Source organism: Moschus berezovskii, chromosome 23 (genome assembly GCF_049115385.1).
Source record: "Moschus berezovskii isolate FMDL1 chromosome 23, NW_MosBer_1.0, whole genome shotgun sequence".
Classification (NCBI taxonomy): domain Eukaryota; kingdom Metazoa; phylum Chordata; class Mammalia; order Artiodactyla; family Moschidae; genus Moschus; species Moschus berezovskii.
Genome location: NC_142482.1, coordinates 43,443,226 through 43,470,271, shown reverse-complemented (window position 1 = coordinate 43,470,271; position 27,046 = coordinate 43,443,226). Strand labels below are relative to the sequence as shown.

The 27,046-nt window shown below is 41.4% G+C and overlaps 1 protein-coding gene across 1 annotated transcript in view; it reads left to right on the top strand.

Moving 5' to 3' along the window:
* Nucleotides 1–24,582, top strand: part of SCGN (secretagogin, EF-hand calcium binding protein) — a 47,542-nt gene extending 22,960 nt beyond the window's left edge. Inside the window, exons 7-11 of the mRNA XM_055407122.2 lie at nucleotides 12,039–12,094; nucleotides 17,016–17,061; nucleotides 17,301–17,360; nucleotides 18,446–18,514; nucleotides 24,164–24,582. Of these exons, the coding sequence (XP_055263097.2) occupies nucleotides 12,039–12,094; nucleotides 17,016–17,061; nucleotides 17,301–17,360; nucleotides 18,446–18,514; nucleotides 24,164–24,292 (360 nt within the window). The 3' untranslated portion in view covers nucleotides 24,293–24,582. The remainder of the gene's footprint in view (nucleotides 1–12,038; nucleotides 12,095–17,015; nucleotides 17,062–17,300; nucleotides 17,361–18,445; nucleotides 18,515–24,163) is intronic.
* Nucleotides 24,583–27,046: the final 2,464 nt, after the last annotated feature.

The following is a 27,046-nucleotide window of genomic DNA, read 5'->3' as shown; positions in this document are numbered from 1 at the left end:
GTAATGAGTGTCAAGGAGTGGAAAAAAATAAACAATAGACCAGATAGTGCCAGAAGGGCAGCTAGAATGGGAGATTGGGGAGAAGGTGTGATTTTCAACAGGGTGGTCAGGGGTGGCCTTTCAAGATAATGCAGCTTGAGAAAGGACCAAAGGTGCAGCAAGCAGGGCCCCTGGGTCAGGGGTGTGCCTAGGATTTCCAGGAACAGAAGGAGACCAGTGTGGCTGGAGCAGAGCAAGTAAGGATGACACAGAGGCCAGACCAAGTCAGGCTTTGGGGGCTATTGTGAGAACTTGGACGTTTAGTTGGAGGGAGATGGAGGGTTTTAAGCAGAGGATGCCATGAGCTGGCTTTTGTGTTGAAAAGCACCTGAAACAGGTAAGGAGGGGATCAGGAGGACCTGTTAAGAGGCCACTCCTTCATCCAGGTGCAAGGATGGCAGCTTGGGCCAGGGCTTGGAAGCAGAAGAGATGAGAACTAGATCTGTTTGAAGATGGAATCAGTAGGATTTCCTGATCAAACAGCTAAGAGTCAAGGGCGACGCTGACACTGTTTACAGATCTTGCACTCCACTAGCCTGTGATTCATCTGGGGCAAGGTGGCATCTTATCTGCATATCCTTAGCCCTCACACGGAGCCTGGCACACAGTGGGCTCCGTAATGAATTCTGTTATCACCTAATAGACGGCTAGGAATAAACCCTGACAATATTAGTAAACTTTGCCCTTGGGATCCTCCTGCTTCTCTTATGTGTGTTCCTCATGACCCTCCAGCCCCAGCGTGATTCCTGCTCCCTCTTGCGGTGTCTTCCATACTATACTGCACATGGCAGCGTTTTGCACAGACCTAACGGGCTTCCCTGGTGGCTCAGAGGTTAAAGCGTCTGCCTCCAATGCGGGAGACCTGGGTTCGATCCCTGGGTCGGGAAGATCCCCTGGAGAAGGAAACGGTAACCCACTCCAGTATTCTTGCCTGGAGAATCCCATGGACGGAGAAGCCTGGTAGGCTACAGTCCATGGGGTCGCAAAGAGTCGGACACGACTGAGCGACGGAACGGAACGGAACGTTCCTCCAGCGGTGTTTCATGTTCTGAAATTCTTCTTGTTCTCTTTCCTTTTTTAAAGCCAGACCCTCCAGGGCAGAACCAGAAAGGGTGCCTGGGAGTGCTGGGCTCCATCCTTAGGTCTCTCACTGGGATCCTTCATCACAGAGTCATCCAGAGGGACCCCAACCGGAGAGTGGGTATGAGCCATGCTGAGCCCAGTGTATGGAGACGGACAGGGAGATGGGAGCCCCACGCTGATGACGGCAAGTAGGAGCTATAGGAGTAAGGGCCAGAGCTACAGGCAGCTGAGGAGACCGAGCAGAGCAAATCCAGAAAAGACAATCGGAGCAGGACAAGCCTAGGATTTGTCCTCATGGACTCGGAAGTCACGTCACTGTGTTCCTTTTCTTGAGTCTGAAGCGGTTTTTCAAGTCTGAGGGGTAGGGTCTCACAGTGACCGAGAACACCCGCTCCCTCACCAAAAACCCCACTCTCTTAATGCTTTTCTCTCCAGTTAGAATGTGATCTGGTAAACTAGTTCACACAAAGATGTAAGTTCATTCCTTCAACGACTATTTAGGGACAACCTACCAAGAAAGATACGGTCTCTGGCCTTATAGTTTTCCAACTTGGAGAAAATTTGATTAAAAAAACAGAGGGAAAAGGAGCAAAAATTCACTCTGGTCCCTCCCTCCCATCCCCGCTGTGCATGTCACTGTCATACTGTATCTACCCGTAAGTAGCAGCCAAGTCCAATTTTCCCTCTAGTCCTTAACTACGTCGACGTCACCTTAAAATGCAATTGAACTATTTTTTAAAAGTTTTCCTGGTTAAAAAAACAAAAAACAAGATTAATTACAGTGAAGCAGCAATTCTAGAACTTCAGCAAAGGCAGGACGAGAAAAGTTAGGTGGTCAAAAGGGAAAGGCCGGGGGAGGGATAAATTAGGAATTTGGGATTAATAGATACACACCACTGTATATAAAATAGATGAACAACAAGGACCTAATGTATAGCACATGAAACTATTTAATATCTTGTAACAACCTATAATGGTAAAGAATCTGAAAAAGAATATATATACACATACGTATGTATAACTGAATCACTTAGCTGTATACCTGAAACATTGTAAACTGACTATTCTTCAATTTTTTTTTTATATTAAAAAGGTAGGTGAACAGAACTAAAGTTAAATTTTTAAAAGACATTTTCTTAACATGCAGTACTTTATTTTCATTGAAACACTGCCAGTGTTTTTCTGGTACTAAATATTAATCATAATAATTGAGACTTCCTTTTGTGCTAGGCCCTGTGCAAAGCACTTTTCAAACATCTTACTTGATTCTTACATGAACTTTATGAAATAAGTATTTAAATAAATAACCAATTTTATAAATGAAAAAAACTGAGGATTGCAGGTCAGAGATGATAAGGATGGAGTGGAAATTCCCAGACCCCAATCTATCTTCAAACTGTATTCAAACTGAAACATTTATGACTGAAAGTCTAAGTGCTGAATTATAAATTTGAAAATTTTCAAAAGAGGGAGAGTTAAGCTCTATGAGAAATCAAAAAGAGGTACAAATCCCTATGGATAAAGTGAAGAGCAAGGTGAGGAAAAGGCCATGTTAGGAGATTAGGATTCTCCTAATATTTTTATAGATAATACAGGAGCTCTGACAGCCAAAACAGAATTTATTACCCAGAAAAATCGATTTTTGTCCTCATGAAGTACCTAAACAATCCTACAAACTGACATCTGATTAAACACCAAAGAGGAAACCAAGCAATGAAAGACAATGGGGAAGAAGAATGGGTTCTACAGAATTGTTCTGGAGAAGAGAGGAATATTGATTGATTAAACTGGGGAAGGGAGAAAGGGAGGAAGAGTGAACTGAGGCTGCATAAAGCCCCAGGGGTCACCTCACTAGAGACATCCCATCATAAGGTTTAGGAGCAGGCTGGGAAGAGACGTGTAGACTGCTTACAAAGCCGATACTTGGCTGAAAAGAGATTCTGCTCATCGTGCATCAGCCCTGCAACCCTAGTTGCCCAAAGCTCTTTTCTTCACAGTCTTATGGTTTACATTTAAGAAACCTCAGGCTGGCAGCCCTTACAATGGAATGCCCTGACCTGAGGAAAATCAATGAAATGAAGACAGAAAAGGCAATGTACACTTTTGATGACTTTGAGCTTAGATCCAGAAGCTGAGAGTCCTGAGAGGCAGCTGAGGGGAATCTGAATGGTCTTAACCAACTGTTGAGTATCTAGGTTGGGAGATGTCCATGGACCAAGACTGTCCTGTTACTCATGTTATGTGTCTGTTTCATAGTTAAAACCCCATGCTGCTTCTGCTCAAGCATGCTGCAGTTAAGCATTCATTTTTATTCCAAACTATCCCATGAGGATAGGACCATGATCAATCAAACTCCAAATGACCCCTCATTGGTCCTTTATACACTGGCAAGATAGATAAGTGTTCAAGAATCTAGTGAGAGTTTCGGCCCAAGGATCTGAGTTTGCCCTGAAAATTAGACTACTTTAATGAGATTCAGGCCCATCTATTTCATTTTTCTTTCTTAAATTGCAGAGGCAATTTATACTTTTCCAATGAACAGATATGGGAACTGGGCTACAGTTTTGCTTTTTTTTTTTGTTAAGGCCTTTTACATTTCCCTTATGTGATGAGTTGACTCACTGGAAAAGACTCTGATGCTGGGAAAGGTTGGGGGCGGGAGGAGAAGGGGATGACGGAGAATGAGATGGCTGGATGGCATCACCGACTCTGTGGACATGAGTTTGAGCGAACTCCGGGAGTTGGTGATGGACAGGGAGGCCTGGCGTGCTGTGATTCATGGGGTCGTGGAGAGTCGGACACAACTGAGCGACTGAACTGAACTGAACTGAACTGAAAGACTTTTGGGTACACTAACTTTTAGAAACTCAACATTAAAAAAAAAAACTTCAAGGATCTGAGCTTTAACTAAGTGATACACCAAGTGTGAAATCACTTTACTGCTGCTTTAATGGCTTTTTACTGAGCAATGGACACAGTCAGAGCAACATTGCATTAAAGATGTGGTTCCAAGGTTTAGCAGTAAATGCTTTATTTAGATGTAACCTACTAAATGAATTCAAATTGACCCAAATAAGGACTGGTGTATTTGAAAACTGTTTGAAACCTGAACAATGAACAAGTCAAGGCAGAACATCCAATCAGAAGAGAAAAGTTAAGGTCTGCAACCTTGTCTCAACTAAACTCCTAATTAATGTTCTGTACAAGGAAGGAAACTATTAACAAGTTCCAATTATGACACTTAATTAAGGAGGGCTGCCAACACCTGGCAGAGGGGACGATTAGCTGCCTAAATAGAATATTATTAGGTAATATTGAGCTTTTTAAAATGTAAGCTGATACATGTGGGACATACTAAACTCATATACCTAATTAGAGCATGGAATGTGAACTATTGCAAAAACAATGAAATCTGAGAACGTGTCACACAAAGAGAACATCCCCATCCTCTACGCCGTCCAAGCTCTCACTCTTCATGCTTCATACCGGGATTAAAGCATCTGACTTCCAGTTGCTTCCTTCCCTAGGTCTCTGATCCAAGCCTACATAAGACACAACTGGGCTTTTTTCAAATTTTTATTGGAATATAGTTGATTTCCCTGTTGGTTTAGATCGTAGAGAATCTACCTGCAATGCAGAAGACTGGGGTTTTATCCTTGGGTTGTAAAGATCCCCTGGAGAAGGGAATGGCTACCCACTCCAGTATTCTTACCTGGAGAATTACATGCACAGAGGAGCCTAGTATGCTATAGTCCATGGGACTGCAGAGTCAGACACGACTAACGCTTTCACTTTTCACAATATTTTGTTAGTTTCAGATGTACAGCAAAGTGAATGAGGTATACACTCTTTTTTTAGATTCTTTTCCCATATAGGCCTTAGAATACTGAGCAGAAGTTCCTGTGCTATACAGTAGGTCCTTATTCGTTATCCATTTTACATACAGTTCAGTTGCTCAGCTGTGTCCGACTCTTTGTGATCCCATGGACAGCAGCACACCAGGCATCCCTGTCCATCACCAACTCCCAGAGCTTACTCAAACTTATGTCAGTTGGGTTGGTGATGCCATCCAACCATTTCATCCACTGTCGTTCCCCTTCTTCTGCCTTCAGGGTCTTTTTAAATGAATCAGCTCTTTGTATCAGGTGGCCAAAGTATTGGAGTTTCAGCTTCAACATCAGTCCTTCAAATTAACACTCAGGACTGATCTCCTTTAGGATGGACTGGTTGGATCACCTTTTCAGTCCAAGGGATTCTCAAGAGTCTTCTCCAACACCACAGTTCAAAAGCATCAATTCTTCAGCGCTCAGCTTTCTTTATAGTCCAACTCTCACATCCATACATGACTACTGGAAAAACTATAGCCTCGACTAGATGGACCTTTGCTGGCAAAGTAATGTCTCTGCTTTTTAATATGCTGTCTAGGCTGTTCATAACTTTCCTGCCAAGGGGTAAACGTCTTTTAATTTCATGGCTGCAGTCACCATCTGCAGTGAGTTTTGAGCCCACAAAAATAAAGTCTGTCACTGTTCCCACTGTTTCTCCATCTATTTGCCATGAAGTGATGGGACTGGATGACATGATCTTAGTTTTCTGAATATTGAGCTTTAAGCCAACTTTTTCACTCTCCTCTTTCACTTTCATCAAGAGGTCTTTAGTTCCTCTTCACTTTCTGCCATAAGGGTAGTGTCATCTGCATATCTGAGGTTATTGATATTTCTCCCAGCAATCTTGATTCCACCTTGTGCTTTATCCAGTCCAGCATTTCTCAAGATGTGCTCCTCATGTAAGTTAAATAAGCAGGGTGACAATATATAGCCTTGATGTACTCCTTTTCCTAGTTGGAACCAGTCTGTGGTTCCATGTTTAGTTCTAACTGTTGCTTCTTGACCTGCATGAAAATTTCTCAAGAGGCAGGTAAGTTGGTCTTGATGATGTATACCTGATGATGTATTCCCATCTCTTTCAGAATTTTCCACAGTTTGTGGTGATCCACACAGTCAAAGATTTTGGCATAGTCAATAAAGCAGAAATAGATGTTTTTCTGGAACTCTTGCTTTTTCAATGATCCAGCGGATGTTGGCAATTTTATCTCTGGTTCCTCTGCCTTTTCTAAAACCAGCTTGAACATCTGGAAGTTCATGAATTATTGAACCCTGACTTGGAGAATTTTGACATGGAGGAGATGTCAAAATTACTAGCGTGTGAGATGAGTGCAGTTGTGCAGTAGTTTGAGCATTCTTTGGCATTGCCTTTCTGGGATTGGAATGAAAACTGACCTTTTTCGGTCCTGTGGCCACTGCTGAGTTTTCCAAATTTGCTGGCATATTGAGTGCAGCACTTTCACAGCATCACCTTTTAGGATTTGAAATAGCTCAACTGGAATTTCATCACCTCCACTAGCTTTGTTCACAGTGATGCCTCCTAAGGCCCACTTGACTTCACATTCCAGGATGTCTAGTTCTAGGTGAGTGATCACAATCATCGTGATCATCTGGATCATGAAAATCCCTTTTGTACAGTTCCTCTGTATATTCTTGCCACTTCTTCTTAATATCTTCTGCTTCAGTTCAGTTCAGTTCAGTCGCTCAGTAGTGTCTGACTCTCCGCGACCCCACGAATCACAGCACGCCAGGCCTCCCTGTCCATCACCAACTCCCGGAGTTCACTCAAACTCATGTCCATTGAGTCGGTGATGCCATCCAGCCATCTCATTCTCTGTCGTCCCCTTCTCCTCCCGCCCCCAACCTTTCCCAGCATCAGAGTCTTTTCCAGGGAGTCAACTCGTCGCATGAGGTGGCCAAAGTATTGCAGTTTCAGCTTTAGCATCAGTCCTTCCAATGAACACCCAGGATTGATCTCCTTTAGAATGGAATGGTTGGATCTCCTTGCAGTACAAGGGACTCTCAAGAGTCTTCTCCAACACCACAGTTCAAAAGCATCAATTCTTTGGCGATCAGCTTTCTTCACAGTCCAACTCTCACATCCATACATGACCACGGGAAAAACCATAGCCTTGACTAGACGGACCATACAATTTCTGTCCTTTATTGAGCCCATTTTTGCATGAAATGCTCGCTTGGTATCTCTAATTTTTGAAGAGATCTCTAGTCTTTCCCATTCTATTGTTTTCCTCTATTTCTTTGCACTGATCACTGAGGAAGGCTTTCTTATCTCTCCTTGCTATTCCTTGGAGCTCTCAACTTATATACAGTCATGTGTCTATTTCAACTCCAATCCAAATTTATCCCTCCCCTGCCAGGCTCTCTTGAAATCTCTTCTCCTCCATGTCTACCATTATGCTACTGATGACCTCACCCAGTCTCATGGTTTTAAATGCCAGCTAACGGTGACCTCCTCCAGTTTATAGCTCTGAGAGTACTTCTCTGAGCTACTTGCACATACTTGAATGTATGTCTCTACTTGGATGCCCAATATGCCTCTCAAACTTAGCATATCCAGAATTGACCTTCTGACCTTCCCCCACAGACCTGCTTCATTGGGGATCTTCCTCAACCCAGTGAATACGAACTCCACCTTTCAAGCTGCCTCTCCTTCGGGACTTATCTGAAGTCCCATCTGCTTTCTCAGTATTCTAACACATTGTTCTGTTTCTTTGTCTCAGTGGTCAAGGAGATAATGCTGAATCTTATTTCAGATATTCATTTTTGCTGCTCCAATTACATTGTAAGCTCCTAAAATCCTGCACCACCTTAATGATTTTTCAGTCTCTCACAGTGCCTTGCATGTTGTTAGATATATGGTAACTATTCAACATTTGTTGCTGTGTTAGTCACTCAGTCATATCCAGCTCTCTTGCGACTCCATGGACTACTGCCTGCTAGGCTCCTCTGTCCATGGGATTTCCCAGGCAGGAAGACTGGAGTGGGTTGCCATTTCCTTTTCCAGGGGATATTCCTGACCCAGGGATCAAACCTGCATCTTTTGCATTGACGGTGGATTCTTTAGTTCTGAAACACTGCTGCTGCTGCTAAGTCACTTCAGTCGTGTCCGACTCTGTGCGACCCCATAGACGGCAGCCCACCAGGCTCCCCCGTCCCTGGGATTCTCCAGGCAGGAACACTGGAGTGGGTTGCCATTTCCTTCTCTAATGTGTGAAAGTGAAGTCGCTCAGTCGTGTCCGACCCTTAGCGACCCCACAGACTGCAGCCTACTAGGTTGCTCCATCCATGGGATTTTCTAGGCAAGAGCACTAGGGAAGCCCAATTATTTAACATACAATTCTTAACTTAGTAACCTGGGAGGGGGCTCTAAATCCTTTACAAGAGTGTATATGGCAACAATATTCAGACTTTTTAAAAATGAGAATCTCTTTTTAAGTAAACAAAGAAATAAAAACACCTGTTAAGGAGTGATTTCCAAAAATATTGCTTAAAAAGCAGTAACAAACAATACATAGAATATGATCCTATTTGTCAAAAAAAAAATGAACAGAGACATATTAAAATGTTTAAAATTTTTCTGGAAGGATACAGTCTATGAATGGTAATTATCTCTACAATAAGGACAGGAAGGACTTTTACTTTGTACTCTTTGCCCTGAACTATCTGCATATTTTTGACCTTACACTCTATCTCAAATTATCAATTAACAATTGTTAAAAAAAATTCATGGACTGTAGTCATACCTTGAATCTGTTGTTTCTGGTAAGAAGTTATGATTAACTCAGTAATGGTTTTAAATGAATTTGTATTTTACAATCACTATGGCATCTACTGGAGCTTCCCAGGTGGGTCAGTGGTAAAGAATCCACCTGCCAAGCAGGAGACATGAGTTTGATCCTTGGGTTGGGAAGATTCCCCTGGAGAAGAAAATGACAACCTACTTCATTATTCTTGGCTGGGAAATCCCATGGACAGAGGAGCCTGGGTGGGTTACAGTACATGGAGTCACAAAGACTCAGACACGACTTAATGACTAAACCACTACCAGATAGCATCTATATGGATCTTAAAAGTTAAGATAGAGCCTGAAGTCTGGCGGGTTGATTCCTCCAGTTCCATTCTTCTTCCCCAAGATTGCTTTGGCTATTCGAGGTTTTTTGTATTTCCATACAAATTGTGAGATTATTTGTTCTAGCTCTGTGAAAAATATCGTTGGTAGCTTGATAGGGATTGGGGGCGGATTCATGTCAATGTATGGCAAAACCAACCAATATAATGTTGTAAAGTAATTAGCCTCCAATAAAAAAAAAAAAAAAAGAAAAGAAACTGGATTCTGCCAGCAACCCAAATGAGTCAGGAAAGTGGATTCCACCTCAGAACCTACTGGACTTCCAACTACTGTGAACTGCGAGCTAATACGTCCGTTCTGTTTTAAGCCTGTAAAAAAAAAAAATTTAAGATAAAGCTGAAACTGCAATACTTTGGCCACCTCATGCGACGAGTTGACTCACTGGAAAAGACTCTGATGATGGGAAAGGTTGGGGGCGGGAGGAGAAGGGGACGACCGAGAAGGAGATGGCTGGATGGCATCACCGACTCTGTGGACATGAGTTTGAGTGAACTCCGGGAGTTGGTGATGGACAGGGAGGCTTGGCGTGCTGTGATTCATGGGGTCGCGGAGAGTCGGACACGACTGAGCGACTGAACTGAACTGAACTGATTATTAAATCTTAGGAGAATGCTGGGTATAACTACAGACTCTGAGGGGTCTCTTGCCTAAGAAGAGGACCTGCTGGCCTACAGAATTTTAAGGAGTTTGTCAGTAAATCATTGTGCTCCATTTCAAGAGACTTTATAGAACTTTTCACGTACTTAGTACTGAACAACGTGGGGATGAAAATGGAATATTTTATTTTATTTTATTTACTATTTCGCCTTATTGGGTCTTACTTGCAGCATGAGGGATCTAGTTGCAGCATGTGAACTCTCAGTTGTGGCATGTGGGATCTAGTTCCCTGGCCAGGGATTGAACCTGGGCCCCTGCATTGGGAAATGGGGGTCTTAGCCACTGGACTACCAGGGAAGTCCCCAGAATGGAATCCTGTCCCCACTGCCACCCCCATGAACCACCAAAGCCCTCCATGAGTGACTTGTGCCATGAGCAAATGTCCACAAAGGTCAGAGGGAAACTCACATAAATAGAATTTTTTTTTTTTTTGCTTTCTCACAGAAAGAAGGGCAATCAAAAAAAGTAAATACCACATCTCTGGCATAATCTGTGGTACCAGATGTTTCCTTTCATAACCAAAAATAAAGCATGTACCACATTAACCATGAGATGTCCAGAGCCTGTAAAGCTAAGAGCCTGGTTTATGGAAAGAGTTCTTGTGACAGATAAGCTTGGATTCAAATCTTGCTACTCTTTTAGACAAATTAATCTTGCTAAATTTCAGTTCCCTGCCTGTATGGCATGCAGCTATTTCTTCTAAGAATGTGGTGCTGATTAAGTGAAATAAAATATGATGTGTTGGATGCTCTACAAAAGTTCACTATTAGAGTTTTAAAAATTAAGAACCCATTATGTCCCCTGCCTGCCACAGAAATTGCCAAACATTCAAAATTCATCCAATGTACTTCCATGAGTTAGTACAGACCTATTTACAAACAACTTTCTCAGTTACTGAGATCATGAATTACTAGGAGCTTACTCTTCCCTCCCTCTTATAAACTGATCATTTTCTGAGACCTTTACATAATCGAGTTTGGGGAGGAAGAAAATCCTGATAAATTCATATAACCAGATTAGCAACTATTCTATCTTTTCAAGATGGCTTCTGTGTTTTAATAAATTTTGTAATACATGTTTGTGATGCCAAGGTTTTGGGAGAATGGGATTTAAAATTCACTTCAAATAGTAAAAATAAACTTGATTTAAAGAGTGAGGAAAGATGAAGGAAGGACTCATATGTTTTTAATGTAAAAATCTGTTAGATTTATCCTCAGATTATCTCACTGCTTCTTTTTCCCTGTACAGCCTCCTCATAAGGATATATTTAGAAATATCCTACACCATCAAAATGTTGCTAAGTCACAAAATCCACTTCTAGTACAACTTATATATGTAAAAAAATGTGTCTCCTCTACCTTGCCTAAACCAATCTAGTCTTCCCCATTTTAATTTTTAATCCTATCTCATTTAAAGCTTAGTCTGATCTAATAAATTTAAACTGCCTCTTTTAGTAAAGAAGAGCTCAGTATCTTAGACGTCTCAGCCAGACCCTTCTTTAAAAATGACATCAAGGTGGGTAAGGAAAGAAAACTGGCCCTGAGAACCTCATGGTGAAGGGGAGGGGTCCAGGTCCCTGGACACAGTGCTCTGGTTTCCAGGGTGATGCCTCCTGACCACACAGTTGCTGCTTTCTTGCTGACTCTCATGGTTGAAGCCATCCTTTAATTCCTGCTGAATGCAGACCACTGATTCTCTGCCACACCCTCCTTCCAGCTCGCTGATTCAGCGATCCACCCCATCCTTTGACCCACACATCATCTCATACTCAGCCGGCTCCATGGAAGGCCTTCTGGTCCTTGATTCAGCATCCAAATCCTTGGGCTTTCAGAGCGTCCAGGGAAAGCGAAGCCACAGCAACTCTGCATACTCAGTGTTGTCCTTCCGTAGACAGTGCTCTTCTCCCTCCAGAACCACTTTCCAGGAGAGTTAGCTCACACATCTGTCTACTTAACTCTCATCTCTGCCTCACTGTCTCTCTCCTTCCTACAGTCCTCTGAGGCTTATAGACAGAGACTTTTTCCTGTATCATATCCTCCTCAGCTACTTTTGCCTTCATGGAAAAAATAGTTCTTCTATCTTCTGTAGGGAAAGACCCTATGAGTCAGCCTCAGCCAATTTAAATATATAATCAGAAGAACAAACTAGCAAAGCACTTTAAAGGCTTTCAAAATTAATTCTCATTACACATATTTCTTACAGTCTTTTTCCCTTCTGCTTTCCAGATGAAGATCTTTGACAAAAATAAAGATGGCCGGTTGGATCTTAATGATTTGGCAAGGTGAGTAGCATGGAAGTATTGTCAAAGATTCAGAAACACGTTCCTAGGAGTTTAATGACAGTACACTCTCCTTTATGAAAGGCAGAGATCATCTCACCTGAAGTCTTTAAGAACAGGTGAATCTTTGGGGATAACAGATTTCTTTACAAAGAACATAAAAACACTCCTCTCCAGAAAAGCACAATGCACGACATTTTCAAAATGTTTCATAAATGGGCCAGCCCTACTCTCTAATGTCAGACATTCGTGGCCCTACTCGAGGGTCCCACAACAATAAAACGTCCTGAGTCCTGTTAGCTGCTTCTGAGAATACTGAGTTAGTTCAGGACAGAGAGCAACAGAGTCATACTCACAGCTGCACCCAGCAGTCTTCGAGTGCTGGTGTGTCCTCCATGTGGCACCAAGTGTCTGCAGGCTAGAAGTGGAGGTGGGGGGGGACGGGGATGACAGCAGAGGTGGTCTAGTATTTGCAGAAGTGGTATCTGTGAGGCTGGTACCATGATGCACGATGAGTGTGTCAGCATGTTATGTCTGGCTAGCTGACCCAACAACCTGTGGTTGTCCACAGAAAGGAAAAAGATTTTGAGCAGATGGAGAGTTGAAATCACTGGATCAAGAATACATGGATAGAACCCTTATGGTAGGAGACAACTATAACGTCAAGTGCCTTCGAGATAGGCTGGATGGCAACTGTACACAGTGACATACAACACTAGTCACAACCACTCTATACTCTATCACTACAATAAACAAAGGCCCTCCCTGCAGATTTACAAACTCCTCCTACTATAGTCCTACCTAGTTGGTAGAAACTATGCATTAACCTTCTGAATAGCTTCTCATGCAGTGGAGTGTTATGTGCATGGGAGGATTCAATGAATAGTTTTGGACTGAAGAAATATAGCATTGAACAGAGATGCAAAGCAATAAAAACAGTTACTACATTATTTTAAAATCAATTTGTCTTGCAATTTGAAAATGACAATGGGGGTAAGCAGAATAAAGATGTCCATGTCCTAATTCCCAGGACCAGTGAATATCGTCTGTTCCATGGCAAAGATAATTAGGGTTGCAGATAGAATTAATGTTGCTAATAAACAGATCTTAAAATAGACTATTCTGGAACATCTGGATGGATGCAATGTGATAACAGGGGTCCTTTAAACATGGAAGGAGGAGGCAGAAGATCAGAACCACAGAGAAATGTGTTATATTGCTGGCTTTGAAGCAGAGGAAGGGGCCATAAGCCAAAGAATGCAGGCAGCTTCTAAAAGCAGAAAAAGGCTAGGAAACAGATTCTCCTCTAAAACCTCCATAAGGAATACAGTCCTGTCAACACCATGAAACACCAATGAAGTCCATTTCAGATTTCTGAGTTCCAGTACTATAACATATTAATTCCAGTACTATAACATATTAAAGTAACACAAATTACTAAGTTTATGGTAATTTGTTACAGCATCAATAAGGAACTGATTCAATGACAAAAATATCCTAAAATATTTATTCATGGGAATCTTCTTTCTCTATCCCTAATTTTGAAATGAAGTCCTATTACTCTATATACAAGCTCTTTTCAGGTATAGGTTCTCTGACTGGCAACATATTTTAGACTTCTTGACGCCAACAAATAGATGAGGACAGTATTCCTTGCTGAATCCCAGGATGTTCTACCCTCTATTCGACTTAATACTCTCTACCCTAGACATCCAGAGAAGTAAAAATTTCCAAATTGTTGTATGATATTTTTTCTACCTTTCCCTATATATACACCCATGATTATGAATACAACATAAATGCAAGGTTTTAGTCCTTTGAAACTGACTCGATTCCACTGAAGTATAATTGAAATTATGCAGCAAAGAGAAATAGGTAACTTTTGTTGAATATAACTTATATACTATGTAATTCACCCTTGAAAAAAGTGTACAATTCAGTATATTTTAATATATTTTTAAGGTTGCTCAACCATCACCACTAATTCCAGAACATTTTCACTAAAGCAGAAAGATATTGTATAACATTAAGATGGACAGGGAGGCCTGACGTGCAGCAATTCATGGGATTGCAAAGAGTCGGACATGACTGAGCAACTGAACTGAACTGAAGAATTATCTCCTCCCCTCCCCTGCGAGTCCCTGGCAACCACTAATCTACTTTTTGTTCCTGCATATTTGTTTATTCTGGGCATTTCATATAAATGGAATTATACAATATGTGGTCTTTAGTGTCTGGCTATTTCACTTAGCATAGGAGATCAGTCCTGGGTGTTCATTAGAAGGACTGATGCTAAAGCTGAAACTCCAATACTTTGGCCACCTCATGTGAAGAGTTGACTCACTGGAAAAGACTCTGATGCTGGGAGGGATTAGGGGCAGGAGGAGAAGGGGACGAGAGAGAATGAGATGGCTGGATGTCATCACCGACTCTATGGACATGAGTTTCAGTGAACTCCGGGAGTTGATGATGGACAGGGAGGCCTGGCGTGCTGTGATTCATGGGGTCGCAAAGAGTCGGGCACGACTGAGCGACTGAACTGAACTGAACTGAATGTTTTCAAGGATCATCCATGCTGTAGCACGTGTCGCTATTTCCTTTTCATCCCTGAATAATATTTCATTGTATGTATATACTGTTTTGTTTATATGTTCATTGGTTGATGATCATGCAGGTTATTTCTTTTACTAATTAGCTATTATGAATAATGCGGCTATGGACACCTTTGTACATGCTTTTGTGTGACCATAAGTATTTGATTCTCTTGGTTATATAACTGGAGTGGAATTCAGGATTCATATAGTAGTTCTGTGCTTTCTTTTCTGAAAAACTGCTAAACAGTTTTCCAAAGTAGATATACCATTTTACATTCCCACCAACACTGTATGAAGGTTTGGTTCTAGTTTACCCATATTCTAACCAGCACTTATTGTTCGTATCATCCTAGTGGGTGTGTTCCTCACTGTGATTTTTATTTGTATTTCCCTGATGACTAAGGATTTTGTACATATTTTCATGGCCATCTGTATATCTTCTTTGGAGAAATGTCCATTCAGATCATTTGCCTATTTTAAAATTGGGTTAATTTTCCTTTTATTGAGTTGTAGCAATTCTTTACATATGCTGGATACTAGATTGTTATCAGATACACGATTAGCAAACTTTCTCCCCCCATTGTATAAGTTCCCTTTTTACTTTTTTGATTGCATCCTTGGAAGAATAAAAGTTTTTTTATTTTGATGTGGTCTAATTTATCTAATTTTGCTCAATTTTATAGCATTTTGCTTTGGTTGCTTTTTTTTTGGGTGTTTTTTTTGTTTGTTTTAGGTGTCATATATAGGAAACCACTGCCAAAATCTAAGCTTCTGAAGATTTATCCTTATGTTTTTTCCTAAGAGTTTTATTATTTAAGTTTTTACTTTTAGGTCTTTGATACCTTTTGGGTTAATTTTTATATATGGTATGAGGTAGGAGTCTATGTGGATATCCATTTGCCACAACAACATTTCTTCAAAGACTATTCTTTCTCCATTCAATGGCCTTGGCAAAAATCAATTGACCATAAATGTATGGGTGTATTTCTGGACTGTCTTTTCTATTCTATTGATCCATGTGTCTATTCCTATGATAGTGCTACATCTTATGTTGTACACTCCACCTTATCTTAATTACTGTTGAGTAAGTAAGACTTTGAGTAAGTCTTTAAATCAGGAATGATTTTCAAAGGTTTGTTTAAGATAATTATGGCTATTCTAAATCCCTTGCATTTCCGCATGAATTGTAAAATCAGATTATCAATTTATGCAAAAAAGGTGGGATTTTTATAGTAATTGTGTTGGACATGCAGATAAATTTGAGGCATATTGTCATCTTAACAATATTAAGTCTAATTCCTGATCATGGGATGTACTTCAGTAATATTTCAGTTCCATTTCAGTCGTGTCTGACTCTTTGAGATCCCATGACTGCAGCATGCCAGGCCTCCCTGTCCATCACCAACTCCCAGAGTTTACTCAGACTCATGTCCATTGAGTCGGTGATGCCATCCAACAATCTCATCCTCTGTTGTCCCCTTCTTCTCCTGCCTTCAATCATTCCCAGCATCAGAGTTGTTTCAAATGAGTCAGTTCTTCGCATCAGGTGGCCAAAGTATTGGAGTTTCAGCTTCAGCATCAGTCCTTCCAATGAATATTCAGGACTGATTTCCTTTAGGATGGACTGGTTGGATCTCTTTGCAGTCCAAGGGACTCTCAAGAGTCTTCTCCAATACCACGGTTCAAAAGCATCAATTCTTTGGTGCTCAGTTTTCTTTATAGTCCAACTCTCACATCCATACATGACTACTGGAAAAACCATAGCATTGACTAGACGGACCTTTGTTGGCAAAGTAATATCTTTGCTTTTCAATATGCTTTCTATCTTGGTCATAACTTTTCTTCCAAGGAGCAAGGGTCTTTTAATTTTATGGCTGCAATATTATTTAGGTCTTCTTTGAAAACTGTAAATCAATGTTGAAAAAATCAGTCTCTAAGTCTTAGGGTCTCTTATACTTACTCCTAAGAATTTTATTCTTATTGATACTATTGTAAGTGGAATGGTATTCTTATGATATTCTTGCTTTCTGTTTTGGATTGACCATTACTAATATATATAGAAAAACAACTGAATTTTGCATGTGGCCTTGTATCTGTAACCTTTCTGGAATTTTTAAATGGTGACTACTAATTCCTGTGAAAGTCCTTCCCTTCTTTAATTTTTGTACTCTATAAATTCCTATTTTCCAAGCACATATCCTATTCTGCAGAATAACTTGGAAATTGCCTGTCCTTTCCTCATACTTGAGTTAGACACTTTACTTGTAATTGAGAGCTGAAAGATTATCATGTGGATTACATTTTTTGTTTTGGGGTTTTTTCCCATTTAGGATTCTGGCTCTTCAGGAAAATTTCCTTCTCCAATTTAAAATGGATGTAAGTAGTGACACTTTTCTAGATGGGTTTGTATCATACATGTTTCTCCACATATTTCAGAGGGAGGGAAGAAAGGCACTTAATTGTCTTACCTTCAGTTTATACACAGACTGACAAGGCTCAGTGCTGGAATTAAGGATTGTTGACTCAAAGTTTATAAAAGTTGCCTAAGACCCTGGAGGAATGGTACAACGGAAGTTTCACATTATTGACTGACATACTACTTTCTCCACACACAGGCTTGTTCCACTGAAGAAAGAAAAAGGGACTTTGAGAAAATCTTTGCTCACTATGATGTTGTAAGTGTGCCTTTTGATATACTATGCTGGCCATCTTTAGGTAGGAAGCTTTAGTCCCTATGTGTTGTCATCCTACTCACAGACCCTAACCTTATGAAATAAACAGCAATCGCACATGTGTGTTGCTATGTCAAGGCACCCTTAGCTTCTCTATAATAAAACTTCTGAGAACTAAATTAAAATGGATATAGGAGTACTGATGATGGAGAGAGAATAAAGTCACTTTTTTTTTTTTCTCTGCCTCGTATCCAAACTAAGTTTCTCCTTCTTGGTCTCTATATCAGTATGCTCAAATACAAACGCAAATAGTCATACAAAAAAACCCACACCCAACCTAAAGAAATAGGGGGAAAGTAAATTCATGTTTGTAAAGCTCTTAGAGGAGTTCCTGGCATATAGCAATTACTGTACTAGGGTCTGGTAAAACACACTAAGGAAATGGATTTTTTAAAAATGATATGTTAAAGGTTCAGGATTAAAAAACCTTGAAGAAAATGGATGACTTGTCATAACTGAAACTTCAGAGAAGAAACTGAAATATTTTAATATGTATTATATTTTTATAGGCATTCTTATAAAATGGGTACAAAAATATTTTATACATGAACCATATAATAATTTGAATATACTCAATTTAGTACCTCTTGAATTTAAAATGTGTTTTGATAATAATTAAATCATTGCTAAATCATAAAGCAAAATCGTAAAATGGCAATATGTCCTTCAAAGGGTCAATGAATGTGTAATTAGCACTAGGTCTGAACTGAGTCCTGGTATTTGGGAAGTAAATAAAGTTGGTATAGTCTTTAATGCTATTTGTCACAGTAAGGAACTCAAAACTACTGCTTCCATCAGAACTATTGCAAATCATTCCATTGATTACATGAGGGGAGTTACTTAGAGTGAATTCTTTTGATTTATGTGGAGCATGCATGTCCCACACAGAGAACATGTTACAACATGCCATTTCCAAACTTGTTTGCAGTCACAAAAGAATACTGATTTGGTCTACTTGTGTAATTTATTCTTTAAGCTTTTTGACATAAGAAAATTATGTTTGGCTGATTGGATCTTTTATCTTTCAGAGTAAAACTGGAGCCCTAGAAGGCCCAGAAGTGGATGGGTTTGTCAAAGACATGATGGAGCTTGTCCAGGTGACTTCACGAGACTGTGTAGATAGGTCATTCTCATCAGAAATTGGGTCTGTTGCTTTGATTCCATTGTTTATTTGGGGGGAATCAGTAGGGCCAAAGAGTAATAATGCAGAAAATCTAGGGATGCAGCCTATTTAACAAACTGTGATCATCTGTTCATGTGTGCTAAGTGTGTTCAGTCATGTCTGACTCTTTACAACCCTATGGACTGTAGCCTGCTGTCCATGGGATTCTCCAGGCAAGAATAATGGAGTGGGTTGCCATGCTCTCCTCTAGGGGATCTTCCTGATCCAGGGATCGAACCTGTGTCTGTCTCCTGTACTGGCATGCAGGTTCTTTACCACTAGCACCACCTAGGAAGCCCTTGAGCATTTGTGGAACCCAACAAATCTCTCCCCTCTTGAGATCATTTGTAGTTCCAATTAAGTGAAGCCCCTATAGGAGCTTCTTGTTACCATCATTTGAAAGTTATCCATTTTACCAAAGGAGCACCTTGCTGTTTTATTTTTTGATTACAGAAAGTCTTCCTCCTATGGACTTTGTTACTAGAATAACTAAAACATTTAATTTCATGTAATAAATTCCATACTTGGGATTTTCTTTTTTTTTTTTTTTTAACACCAAGGGGCTGCTCCTGTTTGACCATTTCCAATTTCCCTTGATTCATAGACCTAACATTCCAGGTTCCTATGCTATATTGCTCTTTACAGCATCGGACTTTACTTCTATCATCAATCACATCCACAACTGGGCGTTGTTCTCTCTTTGGCTCCATCTCTTCATTCTTTCTGGAGTTACTTCTCTATTCTTCTCCAGCAGCATATTGGGCACCTACTTACCTGTGGAGTTCATTTTTCAGTGTCCTATCTTTTTGCCCTTTCATACTGTTCATGGGGTTTTCACAGCAAGAATACTGAAGTGGTTTGCCATTCCCTTCTCCAGTGGAGTATGTTTTGTCAGAACTCTCCACCATAACCCGTCTGTCTTGGGTGGCCCTACAGAGCATGGCTCATGGTTTCCTTGAGTTAGACAAGGCTGTGGTCCATGTGATCAGTTGATTAGTTTTCTGTGATTGTGGTTTTCATTCTGTCTGCCCTCTGTTGGATAAGGAGAGGCTTATGGAAGCTTCCTGATGGGAGAGACTGACTGTGGGGGAAACTGGGTTTTGTTCTGATGGGCAGTGTTGTGTTGCCTCTCTGTTGTTTGACCTGAGACCAAACTATGGTGGAGGTCATGAAGATAATGGCAACCTTCTTCAAAAGGTCCCAGGCACGCATTGCTGCGCTCAGTGCCCCCAACCCTGCAGCAGGCTGCTCTAACACCTAGCCTAAGATGGCTATTTTATTTAGTGGTTGGGATTGATGTAATTTAGATCATATCTACATCACAGAGCTGTTCCATGTAGGGTAAACAATGTTTGAAAAAGCAATCTCCTCTGAGATCCTGATGAACTGTATTGACTAGCTGCATGATCCAGGAAAAATCCAGATATTTTCAATTCTTATGTGGGTGTTTTTCTATGGGACTGTGTAGCCACTGAATTTAGTAGTTTCATATCCTTCAGTTCACTTACCCAGTTGTGCCCGACTCTTTGTGACCTTAGGGATAATATCCTTATGGATTGCTTTTGAGGTTCGCATAGGACACAAGGGTCATTTCTTGATTGGCCTAGATGGCAATAAATTAGAGTAGCAACAATTATTAACTGTTTTTGGAGTCTCAGACCTTCTTGAAAATCTGATTAGAATTATGGGGTTTTGCAGCAGAAAAATACCCAGATACTGATTTCGGCATAAATCTCCAGAAAGTTTACATATTGTAGTTAAGCAGGTATGGATGAGACATTTTTTTTTATTTCTGAGGTCTAATGAAGGTAACTCCTAACTCTTATTAATCCCACTCAACTGGCCCCTTGCCCCTTCTCTGTCCCCTTCCCACGTTACTCCTGTCGGAGATTTCACCACTGTTTGCACAGTCAGAACAGTTTCTGGGTGTTGCCTTTTATACACTGATTGCTAAAGGAAAAATCCCATTTCACTAATTATCTATGCAACACCAAAATGATTTCTGTCATAGAAAGTGAGCAGTTATCTATGGGACATTAAAGCTGCACAAGGCCTTGTCTAACTGGAGTCTTAATTTCTTTTTGCTAGAATAAATGGGATTGGGAACCTGTTTTCCAGAGCTGTGTGGCCTCCTCTCTGTAGTGGAGCCAGGGCCCCTAACAGCCTGTCGAGCCCAGGGGCTTCAGATCCTTACAAACTCTTTTAATTGTCTTTCAACTGTCTCTGGGTTTGGCAATGGCTTCCAAAGGTTAACGCGAGACCATGGAAGTAAAACCTAAACCAGTAACAGAGCAGAGAAGATAATTTTCTAGAGAAAATTAAAGGAAAAATTTTGAGACCATCTAAAAACCTGAGCTGGAAGCAGAATTCTGTCTCACTCTTTAAGGGACTCATAACGCCTCTATGGGAAATCAGAGGCTCCCCATTATTTCTGTCCTTGCCACTCTATTTCTGTGGGGCTACTGGAACTTCTCCATGTTAGTACCAGACAGCTTGAGATAGCCGGTTTCTAAGGACTGGGTCAGACTGTGGTCTGTAATACAAAAGCAGTTTATAGGAGCTGATATCTTGAGCTACAAAGTATGTACACAGTAATTAGTTACTAATGTTCTCCCCTGAAGCCTGGTGATTGAAGGCACCTGTCTTTATTGGACCTTTCTAGTCTTCCATGTTGCTTAAAAAATATTCACCATACAATTTGAAAAATGTAGTCAAATATGACCATTGGGTCATTGAGACTCTGACACTGAGACCATTGATATCTGATATTTCTCCACTTCATTAGCTAGAGCCATCTCCTGTGAATTTTATTTTCATTTTATAAGAAAGGGCCACAAGACAATTAAGCCAATATCTGTAACTTATTTTAAAAGCAATTTTCAGAGCATGCCATGGAGTCAGCAGGGGGCTGGCTCAACTTCTAAACATACAATTCTGGACAGAATCCCTGATGTTTACAATAATTCTGAAATGGCAATTCACTCCCGTATTCTTGCCTGGAAAATCCCATGGATAGAGGAGCCTGGCAGGTTATAGTTCATGGGGTCGCAAAGAGTTGGACATGACTGAGTGACTTGAGCACAAGTTTATTTTAGAGCTTTTTAATTCTTGTACAGTCATGTATGACACATAGGTTGAATTTGTGTTAAAAAGATTATTTGATTACCAGATCACCCTTTTCTTTAACCTCTAGAAAACGGTACCCAAGTCTGTTCTCCATCAGTGTGTTGAGACAGCAAGTTCCTGAGGGAGCAGACACCATAATTTCTGCACAAGATTTTTTAAAAGACTGTAGCTCACTTAGCACAACAAGACAATCAACACTAACACAATAATCTACATCCTAAACTAGAAAGTGGGAAGGCAAGACATTGAAGATTCTAAGCACCCACCAAAAAGTAGACATGTGAACAATAACGTTAGAAGCCATATAAAAGGGACCCCAGAGATGACCAAGGTATCTGCCTGGAGACGATGAGAGGGCCTGCCACCAGATCTCAACAGTTTATTCTCTCCCCTGCTAGATATACCATTTGCTTTTCTGTTCTTGACAGGAAGATGGCTGGCAAGAGGGGATACATAGAGACCTTAGAAGGGGAAACTGCATGCATTTATATTGGCAACTTGTTGTTAAAACAGAGGCTGTCAGTGGTTTCAAATGATTTGTCTACTGTGATCCAAGCATTTCTGAGCAGTGCCATTCAGTTCTGACTCCTAGTAAGTTATCAAGCATTAAAAACACAACTCAAAAGGCCCAAAGAAACTTCCTTTGCATACACCCACATTCATACCCACAAGGGCCTCCCCAACACATACTTCCACACATGCAAAATTATTTCAACTCACTTAAAGGAATAATTCCTTTGCAGGAAACATGTTAAGGAGGGGAAAAGTGCTTAGAATAGCCTGGTTATTGCATAAATGTCTTAGCAAATTAATTTTTGCTAATATGTAAATGACTACCACCTGAGTCTTTTCAAAAGAGTGCTAAAAGGATCCTGAGACAGGGTGTTACTTGCTGCAGAAAGGATGGTAGCCAAAGTGGTTTGAGGATACTGAAAACCAAACACCCTTGTCTTATAACTGTGCAGCAAATGAGCCTTTAACATGGAGCCACAGAGGGTAGCTTGCTGTTTTCAGAACTTCGAGGCTACATTCCCTGGGGCCACTTATACACCTGCTTGGCACTGACACCCAGGGAGCTAAACTCAACAAAGAGGACCTACAGTCAGTTGGTTACACCTCAGCCTCTTCATCCAGTCACTCAAGAGACTCTTGGCAGAGAAGTGAAGTCCATCAAGTTTAGCTTCTGGCCCCCAGTTTACCCCTCCTGATTCTCCCAGAATCCAGTGCCACTCTGGTGTTTTTCCTTCTTGCTCTCTGCCATCTGGCTCCCAGTTCCTGCTGTTCTTTCCCCTTCTCTCTGTTAAAACCTTCTATCAGGGTGGATTTGGTGTCAGTCATTTACCCTGTGGGACAGTGCCAATTAGCTTGTCTTAACATGGCTCTCGTTGTAGAATGGAAGGTTTTGTTTCCTATTGCACGTTTCCTAGAGCTTTCTTTGGAAGTGAGGAAACCTTGGGGTGAGGTTAGGTGATGGGAAATGTTTCTGAAATCAAACCCTGCAAACTGCTGCCTGCTCTCTTTACTCATAACTAGTCCACTAATTGAAGGGTTTGGAAAATCAAAGGGTTTGGAAATCTGATTAGTTGGTTTTTCCATTCTCTTCAGACGCTGACTTTTAAATTTAGATTCATCACCATTCATATGGCTTTCATTAGGCCAGCCATTCCCCACAAGAACAGTGAGAACTGGTGAAATGAGTACTTAATTGGAGACAAAAGACTTGGGATCAAAAATGCTCCTGCAACTTCTGGCATGGCAAGATGTCTCAGTTCTTTCTGAGCCTCTGTATTCTAATCTGTAAACAAGGAGTAATCACTTACCTCCCAAAGTTATTGTGAGGGTTAAATAAAATAACCTAGGAAGAATCACTGAGTTCCACCATTGTTCACTTTTGCAGGCCTTTGAGTTTAGAACATTTTCCTAGCTGACCTGCATCACAATTCCTTCTTAGCCCCTGAAATATTCCTTGGAATAAATCTGATGGGGTCTATCTGGCTCAACAACATAATTCTTTAGATTTTAATTCATTGTTACCCTTTTAAAAACCAGAGGGGGATGTCAGTATCTCTGCAGGGAGTTAATAAATGTGCCTTTTCTCATCAGTGTAGTGAGAAAGAATTTTGGTGACAATCCTCTGCTCTAAAGCAAAATATCTTTATTGTGGTTGTGAAAAAGGCAGGCTTTCTGTACAAACTGCAGAGAAGTGATGTAGGAACAGACATTCTCTGACCTGAAGGGACAGGATGAGAATTGAACCTGGTGGCAGAAAACTAGTCCTTGGTAACATTTGGTGGGATGAAGAGATGAAATCCTCCTTGGTGACCTGTCTTCAGGGAGGTGCTCCCAGAAGGCTGGGTGTCCCCTAAGTTTAGTAGACACGGAGTGGGGACAGGGCAGCCTGAAAGGGTGGGACCACCACTGACTTGCCTACTGACATGTTATTTTTTGTTGTCCTCAGCCCAGCATCAGAGGGGTGGACCTTGATAAGTTTCGGGAGATTCTTTTGCGCCACTGTGATGTGAACAAGGATGGAAAAATTCAGAAGTCTGAGCTGGCTTTGTGTCTTGGGCTGAAGATCAACCCCTAATCTCCAGACCACTTCACCTTTTGCTCTTAGCATGTTTCTGAGCTCCTGCTGGTAAAACTCTATCTGTTCTTTGCTATTGAGGACAGTAGGCAAACTTTCTAACAAATGGCGTGGTGTTCTTAGGCAAGGAGAGAGACTGGAGGGTCTTCGTTTGAACGGCATGGTATTTCCCTGCCTTTACTGGAAGCCCCCCACGCAGGGTTTGTGTTATTTTCCCCTTGACCCTGGGCTTTCCTGTCCCCCGAAGGACTCAGCTGACCTTCAGGGTCTGCTTGGCTTGTCCTCCCCCTGTCTGAGAAGGTGGGGGCAGCTGAGTCCATCCATCTGTCCCCTTCTTGTGGGCTTTCTACTCAACAGTGTGAGGCACCTGTGGCAGTCTCGTGATTTCTACAAATAGATTTTGAAGTGGAAATAAACCTGTAGCTGGAAACAAAGGTGCAGTAATAACTTATTGTGTTGCGACCATTGGAGGGTTCTACCTGATGGCTGGATAGAGGAACCAGTTCTCTAACTTGGGGTGGGGGGAGGGGAGAAGATCCTGATGGGAGCCACACCACCAATCCTTCCATCGTTCTCAGGTGCCCAAATGAGTTCCAGTCAACAGCAGGATTTGCCAATAATCACCCCTATCTAACTGCGTGGGAAAGACCTGTACACTCGTCCTAGGCTGGGTTTCGCTCCTAAATGCTTTGTGAACTCACATGGCCAGGCAGGTAGGAACACAAGAAATTTGGAGAAAATCTTTTCCAAGCATCTGTTACCCGCTCCAACCATCCCCTTTCCAACAGTTTCCTCTGGCAAATCTTGAACGCCTGAGGACTTCTCCTGCGCCTGTGACTATCGGGGATCTCTCTGCAGGCTGTCGGCTCCCCTGTGGACCAAACTCTCTGCCCTTCACTCCTGGAACTCTGCTCAGTCCCCCTGAGAGGGAGCTGCTCCCTCCTGTGGCAGAGGCAGAGAGTGATCCCTTGACTGCCCTGACGCTTTATTTTCCATAACACCCCTAACTTATACCAGACTCTGCAGGAATTTCAGGTTTAATAAAGTGTTATAGGTAATTCAGAAAAATTACAGTGTAGCATGCTGATCATAACCCAAGAAATTCTACCACTCAGGAGATTCCCCTCGCTGGCACACTGGTCCCAACCCGGTTCCCTTTCTCTCAGGTGTCTCTTACCTCCAACGTGCAGATAATTAGTATCAGTAATTACTACTGATCAAGTGCTTTCTATGCGCCAAGAACTTCTGGGTGCGTTCTATACCTTAAATAATTCAGTCCTCACCAAACTCTGTGAAGTAGATACAATCATGACAGCCACCTCAGAGATGAAGAAAGTGAGGCAAATACAAGCTAAGCAACGTGTCTGTGCTCGTACATCTCAGAGGTGGGGATTCAGGGAGTGAGTAATGGCCAATTTTCAAATGATGTGACAGAAGAGGGCTTTATCTCCAAAATACACAAACAGCTCAAACAACTCAAGAACAGAAAACCCCAACACCCAATTGAAAAATGGGCAGAGGACCTTGATAGACATTTCTCCAAAGAAGACATACAGATGGCCAGTAGGCACCTGAAAAGATGCTCAGTGTCACTAATTATTAGAGACATGCACATGAAAATTACAATGAGGTACTGCCTCACACCAATCCAGAATGGCCATAATTAAAACTGACAAATAAATGCTTGAGAGGATGCAGAGAAAAAGGAACCTTCCTACACTGTTGGTGGGAATGTAACTTGATGCAGCCACTATGGAAAATAATATAGAGGTTTCTTAGAAAACTAAAAATAGAATTGCCATATGATCCAGCTCCCATACGTAGGAATATGATCGGACAAAACTATAATTAAAAAAGATACATGTACCCTTATGTCCACAGCAGCACTATTCACAATAGCCAAAACATGGAAACAACCTCAATGTCCATTGACAAGGAATAGATAAAGATGTGTTGTGTGTATACATACACACACACACACACACACACACATGGTCAGTTTTCATGTACCTTTCAGAGAACCTTGGCCCCTCCCCAGAGGTTTGGTCTCACTGCAGGGTCTACCACATCCCCCAGCAGGACCCGCAGTGTGGATTAACCCTTCCATGGGAAACTTAAAGAGAGTCCAAGAAACAGCACAGGGCAAGCCAAGCAGACAGACTTCTCCTCATTGTCCAAATGTTGAGTAACTGTGTACCCAGACATCCTTCAAAGAACAGACATTTCAAGGGTTGAGATGATCTCAATCCACAAGATGGGAAAAAAAAATTGGACCTGAAGCTGGCCTATAGTCATTGAATTCATGACTTTCCCTTTTATCTGCATGAAGACTAACTTTGAGGTTCACTGCTGCAACCGTGGCTGTATAAATTCTTAAAGTCCTCAGTGACCGTCTAGAGATGACTGAAGTGGAAATGAATGGGGAAGAGAAGCTTATTCTTTTAAGGGTAATTTGTTAAGATTCATTGAGGGCACTGAGATTCTATCAGAAGCTCCGAGGCCTCCTGCCCAATCATAACCTTAGGTTTCTTTCCCAGCATTCAAAGAAAGGACTGGTAGAGATCTTAAAGTTCAAGAAAGGTGGGTTTGCTCCACTTAAGGAGTGAGTTCACTCAATGACATTCTCAGTAAGTTTGAGTCACATGTTTTGTAGGATGTGGTGCTGGTGTGTTCATTAATGGGGCTTCCCAGGTGGCGCTGGTGGTAAAGAACCCACCTGCCAATGCAGGAGACGTAAGAGACGAGGCTTGATCC